At 39.1% G+C, this 9,899-nt stretch overlaps 1 protein-coding gene across 1 annotated transcript in view; it reads left to right on the forward strand.

Moving 5' to 3' along the window:
* The window catches only part of PDE7A (phosphodiesterase 7A), a 150,511-nt gene extending 146,581 nt beyond the window's left edge, over positions 1–3,930 (forward strand). The window contains exon 13 of the mRNA XM_074202059.1: positions 3,633–3,930. Within this exon, the coding sequence (XP_074058160.1) occupies positions 3,633–3,649 (17 nt within the window). The 3' untranslated portion in view covers positions 3,650–3,930. The remainder of the gene's footprint in view (positions 1–3,632) is intronic.
* Positions 3,931–9,899: the final 5,969 nt, after the last annotated feature.

Below are 9,899 nucleotides of genomic sequence, written 5' to 3' on the forward strand. Positions count from 1 at the left end.
CCATACTACCATAGCTGAGCAGGGACTCTCCTCACAGCTCCAGGGAAGAGGGGAGAGCCTGTGATATCAAAGCACAGGCAGGAGAGCAATCAGAGCCTTTTTCCTAAAACCTTGGAAGAATTGAGGTCCCTCTGGGGTGTTCCCAACCCCCCCCCCCCCAAAGCCTTGGAAGTGTGGTAAATCAGTCATAGACTGAGGAAATGAGCAAACAACTGAAAAAGGAGAAAATTACTTTGGTCCCATGGAGAATCAAAGTATGTACTCGGATGATGACAAAATCGAAGCTTCTGTATCCAAAGCCTGCAAGAGAAATAGAAAATGGGCTCAGGCTATGGTTAAGCTCAGAAAAGACTTTGAAAAGTAATTAAGGGAAGTAGAGGAAAAATTGGGAGGAGAAATGAAAGCAATGCAGATAAATCATGAAAACCAAATCAGCAGCTTGGTGAAAGAAATGCAAAAAAATACTGAAGAAAATAATATGGAAAAATGGAAAAAAGCAACACAAAAAAAGCAAATGAGGATAACAAAAACCTTAAAAAAGCAGAATTGGTCAGCTGGAAAAAGATAAAAAAAAAAGTTCTCTGAAAAAAATAAGTCCTTCAAATGTAGAGTGGAACTAAAGAAAACGGATGACTTTGCAAGAAATCAGAATAAAAAAACCTATTCCAAAAAAGCCAAAAATTAGAAGAAAATGTGAAATATCTCATTGAAAAAAAAACTGACTTCAGAAATAGATCCAAAAGAGATAATTTAAAAATTATTGGGCTACCTGAAAGTCACAACCAGGAAAAGAGCCTAGACTTCCATTTTTTCAAGAAATAATACAGCAAAATTGCCCTGAGATCCTAGAAGCAGAGGGTAAAATAGAAATTGTGGGAATTCACAGGTCACCTCCTGAAAGAGATCCCAAAAGAAAAACTTCCAGGAATTTTATAGCCAAATTCCAAAACTCCCAAATCAAAGAGAAAAATACTAAAAGCTTCCAGAAACAATTCAATTACCATGACTCTATAGTCAGGATTACACAGGATCTGGCAGCATCTACATTAAGGGCCCATAGGGCTTGGAATATGATATTCCAAAAGGCAAAAGATCTTGGTTTACAACTGAGAATCAATTACCCAGCAAAACTGAACATCCTTTTTCAGGGGAAAAGATGGACTTTTTTTTTAGATTTTTTTCAAGGCAATGGGGTTAAGTGGCTTGCCAAAGGCCACACAGCTATGTAATTATTAAGTGTCTGAGGTCAGATTTGAACCCAGGTACTCCTGACTCCAAGGCCAGTGCTCTATCCACTGCGCCACCTAGCCACCCTTGAAAAGATGGACTTTCAACGAAATAGAATACACTTTCCTACTGAAACAACCAGAGTTGAATACAAAGATTGATCTTCCAAGTACAGGACTCAAGTGAACTATAGAGGGGGGTGAACAAGAAGGGCTACGAGGAACTTAATGATGTTGAACTGTTTGTATTCCTGCATGGGAAGGAGGTACTGATAACTCATAGGAACTTCCTCATTCATAAGAGCAATTAGAAGGAGCATATATAGACAAGGCACAGGAAGGAGCTGAATATAATGGTATTAAATAGTAAAAAGATGGAGTCAATGGATGATAAAGGGAAAGTACTGGGAGGAAGAGAAAGGAGAAGGGGCTAAGATATTTCATATGACTTAAGAAAAAGCTTTTTCAATGGAGTGGAACAGGGGAAGGTGAGAGGGAATGAGTGAGCCTTCATTCTCATCAGAAATGGCTGAGAGAGGAAATAACATCCACACTTAATAAGGTATAGAAATCTATCTTTACCTAGAGGAAAAATGAGAAGAAACAGATGGGACAAGGGGGAAGGGGGGAATAGGTGATCAAAGAGAGGGAAGATTGTGGGAGAGGGTACTCAGATAAAACACTTTTGAACAGGGACAGGGTGAAAGGAGAGAGAGAACAAAATAAATGAAGAGTGGGAAGGAATAGAGTAGAGTAGAGGGAAATACAACTAAGTAATAGCAACTGTGGGAAAAATAATGAAGCAACTTCTTTGGTGGACTTATGATAAAAAAGGCGACTCATCCCAGAGATAGAGCCATTGAAATCTGAACACACGGGTGGCTAGGTGGCGTAGTGGATAAAGCACCGGCCTTGGAGTCAGGAGTACCTGGGTTCAAATCCAGTCTCAGATACTTAATAATTACCTAGCTGTGTGGCCTTGGGCAAGCCACTTAACCCCATTTGCCTTGCAAAAAAAAAAAAACCTTAAAAAAAATAAGAAAAGAAATCTGAACACAGACTGAAGTACATTTTTTTCTTCTCACTATTCTTGAGATTTCTCATCTTTTTTGGAGGGAGGGGAATTTATGTTTACTCTCATAACAAGATTATTGTAATAATATAAATAAAATTAAAAAATATAAAAAAAGACATAAGTCTAAACTATTAAAGGGGATCATCAACTCAAAAAAAAGGTCAAGAACCACTTGACAGGGAGAATCAGTAGACAAAGGAAAGTGGTTTGTTTGAAGAGAAGGAATAGAATTTGGAGAAAGGAGTCCAGTTTTGGATGTATTGATTTTGAGTTGTTTGGTACAACAAAGTCATGATAATCTATAACAGTTAGGAATTATAATTTTAGAAATTACGGGGAATTGGGAAGTCATTCATTTAAATATTTAATAAAATCCTATTGTGTCAAGTAACAAATGGGTTAGGAACTGGAGCTATAACCCCCCCCCCCCCAATCCCATCCTTTGGAGGACTTATCTTCTCTTAGGGAGATACCACATTAGATAGAAAATAAAATGCATTAAACATATATGAAGTAATTTCCAGAAAGACAGGGGGAGAGAAGAGAGGAATAGGAGAGATACTTCAACTAGACTTTGATGGAGGCTAAGATTGAGGTAGAGCTGAAGGTGAAGAGGGAGCTCATTCTAGACATCAGGCATAGAGAAGCCAAGAGATAGACTGTGACATGGAAGGAGGCCAGTTTGATTAACATGCATGAAACCTGGAAAAGTAGAATAGTCAGGCAGCCAGGATCAGATGTATGGAGGGAGGATTAGAGAGAGAGGAAAGTCTGGGAACTGGGTGATGAGTTAGGAATCTCTTGCAATAATCTATATTAGAGATGAGGAAGGTCTGAGCTGACTCATTTCCCATGACCTATATCTCCATTCCCTCTGTTACATTCAGAACTGGTCACATACTCTTTTAATTTTTTTATTTTTTGCAAGGCAGTGAGGTTAAGTGACTTGCCTAAGGTCACACAGCTAGGTAATTAGTATCTGAGGCTGGATTTCAACTCAGGTCCTCCTGACTCCAGGGCTGATGTTCTATCCACTGCACCACCTAGCTGCCCCCTTGTCATATACTCTTGATTTTGTCATCTCTCACAAATGTTCTACTTTCAGCTTCAAGAACTCCGAGATTTTATCTCATAATATTTTACCATTCTATCTCTCCCTTTGCCTTTGGACTTTTTTACTATGTTTTTTGCCCCAACCATGAGCTTAAATCTCTTAACCCTCATTTCTTTCCAAAATCATTATCCCTTTACTGTTGTCAGGGGCCCTACACCAAGACCACTTCTAATTCCTTACCCCTCTCTTATATTAATTTTTGTTTTTTGTTTTTCAGAGTTAAGTTTGGCATAACAGTCCTTTGTGCTCATCCTCTGCTGTAGCTAAGTCACAGAATTGGCTCAAACCAGCCCCAGGTGTTCCTGGAGCTCAGACATCACTTGGAAGAACCACATTGCCGTCATGTAGCTCTGCTGTGAATAGACTTTGGTCACTAGGAAAACTTGCCTTATTGTTGCTGTTACCCATCAATGCTGTGGTTGCCTCACTGCTTGTTTAGCCACATCTATGTGGCTTAACCTCACTGCCTTGCGCTTCTTGGTCCTAGATCAGACTCCAGTACTTATGTATTATTTTCCTCCAATGAAATAAAACTTTTTGCTTACAGCATCAAAGCTTTTTTGTATTTTCAAAATTAATAGTTGAGCTGGCATAAAACTTTGGTGGCTTCTTCAGAGTTAACACCATCTAGACTCCCTTCTTCCTTATTTTGACTTCTTAATCAATTTGTTTGTGCACCATACTCCACACTCAAGTCCCTTGCCCTATATCCTGATCCTGATCATGCCCATCAAAGCCCCAACCTCGTATAACTCCCACCATCAATTGCCTTAAATCCTACTCACATGTGGCTAATTCACCTGGAGAATGTCACACAACTATGCTGATCAGACCTACCACCAATTTATATCAACTGGATCCTTCCAGCAGGAAAAGAGAGAGAACCGAGTGATAAAGTCTAAGAAAAGTAATTTGTTTTTTTAGGTTTGAAGTGATATAAGCATCTTAGGAGAGGGGAGAGAACCAGGAAGACACTGAAGAAGTAAGACAGTTTCATTCTTAAATTTCTATAGTAGATAGAAGGGGATAGAAACAAGAATAAATAAAGAGGTTAGCCCTGGAAATGAAAGCCATGTCTTGGTTTGAGACAAGTGGGAAGAAGGTGGGTGAGACATTCTGAAGTGAAGAGAGATGTTGAGGAAACTCATTTCTTTTTTTTTATATTTTTATTTAATATTTATTCTCATTTTGTACAAATGATGTTTTTATACATTAATAAAATATTCTTGTTTAAGAGTAAACAAAATACCCCCCTGAAAAAATATAGACTGGCTTGAGCAATAAAGGGGAGAGAAAAAATTAAAATTAAAATTAAAAAAATAAAAGTAATAATTGTAGGTATGGCCAGGTGGTGCAGTGGACAGATTACCAGCCCTGGAGCCAGGAGCAGCCAAGCCCATATCCAGCCCCGTACACCCAACAATCACCCAGCTGTGTGACATGCAAGCCACCCCAAACCCACTGCCCTGCAAAAACCAAAAAAAGAAAAAAAAGACCCAAAATAAAATAAAATAGTAATGATAGTAGGGGTGGCTGGGTGGCGGACAGATCACTGGCCCTTGAGCCAGGAGCACCTGGGTCCAAATCTGGCCTCAGACACCCAACGATCACCCTGCTATGCGGCCCCAGGCAGGCCACCCAGTCCCATTTGACCTGCACCCCCCCCCCCCAAATAATAATAATAAAAAAATGTGCTTCAGTCTGTGTTCCAACACCACCAACTCCGTCGTGGGTGGATCACATTCTTTATGATAAGTCCATCACAAAAGTTACTTCAATATTTTTCCACCATTGCCACTGCTGATCACAACTCCCTCTTTTTGTATTTCTCCACTTCCATGTACTATATTTTCTCTCTCCTTTAACTGACTCTGCTGTAGGGTAGCCGAGTGGTGCAGCAGACAGATCCCTGGCCATGGGGCTAAGAGGCCCTGAGGCCACATACCACCCCTTAGGCCCAGCATCCACCTGGCCCTGTGGTCCCGGACAGGACTTCCAATCCCAGCCCCTTGCAAGAAGTAAAAAAGAAAATGTGTTATATCAGATCACTCTCCCCCCATGGTCCATCCTCTCCATTCACATCCCCACCCCTTCCCCCATCCCCCCTTCTTACTCCAGATGTATTGAGTATATATGCTGTTTCCTCTCCTAGCCACCCCTGATGAGAGCAACGATTCCTTCATTCCCCCCTTGTCTTCCCCCCCTTCCATATCATTGCAATAGCTCATTGTAATAAAGAAAAATCTTTTTATATGAAATATCTTGGCCTATTCCCCCTCTCTTTTTTCTTTCTCCCATTACATTTCCCTTTTTTCTATTGACTCCATTTTTACGCCATATTTTATCTTCAAATTCAGCTTTCTCCTGTGCTTCATCTATAAAAGCTCCTTCTACCTGCTCTGTTAATTGAGAAGCTTCATATGAGTATTATTGGTGTCATTTTTCAATACAGGAATACATGCAGTTCATCATTAAGTCCCTCATATTTTTTTTTAGGTTTTTTTTTTTGCAAGGCATGGGGTTAAGTAGCTTGCCCAAGGCCACACAGCTAGGTAATTATTAAGTGTCTGAGGTTGGATTTGAACTCAGGTACTCCTGACTCCAGGGCTAGTGCTCTATCCACTATGCCACCTATCCTCCCCTCCTCATATTTTCTCCTCCTCCAATCTCTATGCTTCACCTGAGTCCTGTATTTGAAGATCAAACCCTCTGTTCAGCTCTGGCCATTCCAACAGGAACATTTGAAATTCCCCTGGTTCATTGAAAGTCCATCTTTTTCCCTGGAAGAGGACATTCAGTTTTGCTGGGTAGTTGATTCTTGGTTGCATTCTAAGCTCTTTTGCCTTTCGGTATATTATATTCCAAGCCCTACGAGCTTTTAATGTAGTTGCTGCTAAGTCCTGTGAGATCCTGATTGCAGCTCCATGTTATTTGAATTGTGCCCTTCTGGTTGCTTGTAATATTTTCTCTTTGGCTTGAGAGTTCTGGAACTTGGCTATAATATTCCTAGGGGTTGGTTTTTGTTTTTTTTTTTTTGGATCTCTTTCTCGGGGAGATTGGTAGATTCTCTCCATTTCTATTTTGCCCTCTGCTTCTAGGATACCAGGGCAATTTTCCTGTAATAAATAATTCTTTGAAAATATGTCAAGGCTCTTTTCCTGGTCATGACTTTCAGGTATTCCAATAATTTTAAAATTATCTTTCCTAAATCTGTTTTCCATATCAGTTGTTTTTTTCAATGAGATGTTTCACATTTTCTTCTAATTTTTCATTCTTTTGGTTTTGAAGTATTGAGTCCTGATTTCTTGTAAATTCAGCAATCTCTTTGTCTGAAGGATTTGTTTTCCTCAGAGAACTTTCTTATCTCTTTCCATGTGGCCAATTCTGCTTTTTAAAACATTCTTCTCCTCAATAACTTTTTGAACTGTTTTATCCATTTGACCTAAGCTGGTTTTTAGCATGCTATTTTCCTCAGCATTTTTTTGGATCTTGACTAGGCTGCTGACTTCATTTTCATGTTTTTCCTGCATCTTTCTCATTTCTTTTCCCAGTTTTTCCTTCTATCTCCCTCATTTGATTTTCATTCTTTTTTGAGCTCTGTCATAGCCTGAGCCCAATTTCTGTTTTTCTTGGAGTCTTTAGATGCAGGAGCTTGTGCTTCCTCATCTTCAGACTAAAGTATTTTGATCCTTCTTGGGCTCACAGGCAAAATATTTCCCAATGGCATTCCTCTTTTTTCTCTGCTTGCTCCTTTTCCCAGCCTGAACCTGGTTTTGCGGTGCTTCCTGAGCTTTTGGGACACTCCCACAAGGTTCTCAGTGTGTGAGGCTCTGTCCTCCCTCCTGGTCTGTGAATGACCATAAGTGCTCCCCTCTGCCATGGGGCTGAGGTGGTGGTGGGGGGCCTAGACTGTGATCAGGATCTGAATGTGGTCAGAACCCCAGAATCCTGTTCCAGGGACAGAGGACAGAGCTGGGCAGTCTCTCTCTCTGCTCCCTCCCTAGGCTCAGGGAGATCATGCCCTGGGGGCTCCTGCTTACTGGCTTCTGCTTCCTGTTCCTGGGGACTTAGGTCAGGAAACTCCCCTGCTGTTGTGAGGGTGCCCTGGGGCTGCCTCCGGGAGACTGAAGTTCTTTGGCTCTGGTGGATCACCCCTCTGGCGGGCCGCCCCTCCGACCCCGGGGAGCAGAGCCTTTCTGCTCTTTTCCAGGTTACCTTGAGTAGGAGAACTGCCTCACTGGGTCCCTCTGTGAGTTCTGTCTCTGGAAAATTTAGAGTCCTTAGTTTGTAAGTTTTATGAGAGAGCCCCTAATAGATGATCCTCTCTTGTAGCCATCTTGGCTCCACCCCCTTGGAAACTCATTTCTGACTGCCTATATCTTAAGTAGGAGACAAGACCACCTGGAAAAAGTTGAGTGGGAGTGAGAATGTAGGCTTGAAAAGAATTGAAAAGGGGGCGGCTAGGTGGCATAGTGGATAAAGCACTGGCCTTGGAGTCAGGAGTACCTGGGTTCAAATCAGGTCTCAGACACTTAATAATTACCTAGCTGTGTGGCCTTGGGCAAGCCACTTAACCCCATTTGTCTTGCAAAAACCTAAAAAAAAAAAAAAAAATTGAAAAACAATGCAATGACTTCTTTTGTAAATATGGCAAGTTTAATCAATGAGGAATAAAAGGATTGCTTACTAGCACTATAAGCCCAGTTGGAAGCAATCAATCAATAGTTTTGTGATTTTTCACCAGCAATGTTCAACAACTCCAAAGAGAACTACAGAAAAACCAATGGTAGAGTTTACCTAGCTGACGATGATTGATGAAGGCAAGTATGGTTAATCTTGTTTAGAGAGAATAACTTGAGGGATATTCAAATTGTAGCCTATTTGTGGATGGCTGAAATGTGATGACTATCAAGCAATTATGAAGCCAGAGATTTAGAAAGGTTATCAGTGTGGATGATAAAGTGTCTGATGCTATTTGAAAATATATTTTGTAACTTAAATGCATACATCTTAAGCTTCTTGAGGGCAGGAATTTTTATTTTTGCCTTTTTTGCTTCATAGCACCTAATATGGTAGCTTGTATTTAATAAATGTTTGTTGACTAATTGACTTCCCCCTAAGTTCTCCTTCTTAACTTCTTTATTTACATTGAGGGAGCCACTGTTTTTTCCAATCACTCAGGCTGACTTGGCCACTTGGATTCACTTAAACTCATTACTCAACTCTCATCTGTTATATCTCTTAACTGCTAATGCTGGCAGAGGACAGGGATGGAGAAGTCCGAACCTGTAATGAAAATACTTGATCCAAAAAAAAAGAAAAGAAGAAAATACTTGAGAAAGGGTATTGCTCTGGAGGCTGGTGTCTAACAAAGATGGATCCTTTCCCCCAGCTCTAGAATTCTGTGAGTCCAACATAAAGAAACAGAGATGTAAGGGTGACTATATAAACAGATATTATGGAATTCAACAGTGAAGTTTGCTGAGATATGCTTGAGTTATAAGATTTTGGAGATCAGGGTCTATGTTATAGATCATTGATTTTATACCTAAAGTCTTGTGTATATATATATATATATATATATATATATATATATATATATATTTATATATATATATATATGTATATCTCCAAATTGAATTATATCCACAAGAATTCAACAGAAAAAAGGCACAGCAACCATCACTATGAGCCAAAACATTTCTGATAATTACAATTTAAAAAGCAATGAAGATGTCTAAGAAGAAACTTGATTGCAATAATTTAGCTTCCAGAATATGAAGAAACAATTTCAGTATGATTAGTGGAAGGGATTATATTTGTCAGTAGAATGGTTTAGGATGACAAGTTGAAGGTTCGTGTATTTTTTTTTTGTTTAATTTATTGCCCTTTGTTGAATATAATTATTGCAACATGGCCAGTGAAAGATGCATTTAATATTTCACTTTTCTCCATTTGATTGTGAGGTTTTATGACCTAATTACAGGGTCAATTTTTGTGAAGGTGCTGTGTACCATTGAGATATATATTTCTATTCAATATTCTCCAGAGGTCTATTATCTAATATTTCTAAAATTCTATTCATCTCATTAGCTATATTGTTAGATTTATCTAGGTCTGAGAATAACTTGAGGTTCCTCATGATTAAAGTTTTATTGTCTGTTTCCTCTTGTAACTCCTTTAATTTTTTCCTTTGAGAACTTAATTGTTATGCCATTTGGTGCTTCCATGTTCATTATCTTTAAGTAAAATAGTTTTCCTTGATATCTTTTGATTAGGTCTATTTTAGTTCTATTTTTGCATTTTATTTGTCTGAAATCATGATTGCCTCCCCCCCCCTTTGCCTTTTGAACTTGTTAAAGCATAATAGATTCTGCTCTAGTCCCTTTTTTATTGTGTATATATATATATATATATATATATATATATATATATATATATATATTAATGTGTTTCTTTTAAACAACACTTTGTTGTCTTGATT

This window comes from Macrotis lagotis, chromosome X (assembly GCF_037893015.1).
Source record: "Macrotis lagotis isolate mMagLag1 chromosome X, bilby.v1.9.chrom.fasta, whole genome shotgun sequence".
Lineage (NCBI taxonomy): Eukaryota > Metazoa > Chordata > Mammalia > Peramelemorphia > Peramelidae > Macrotis > Macrotis lagotis.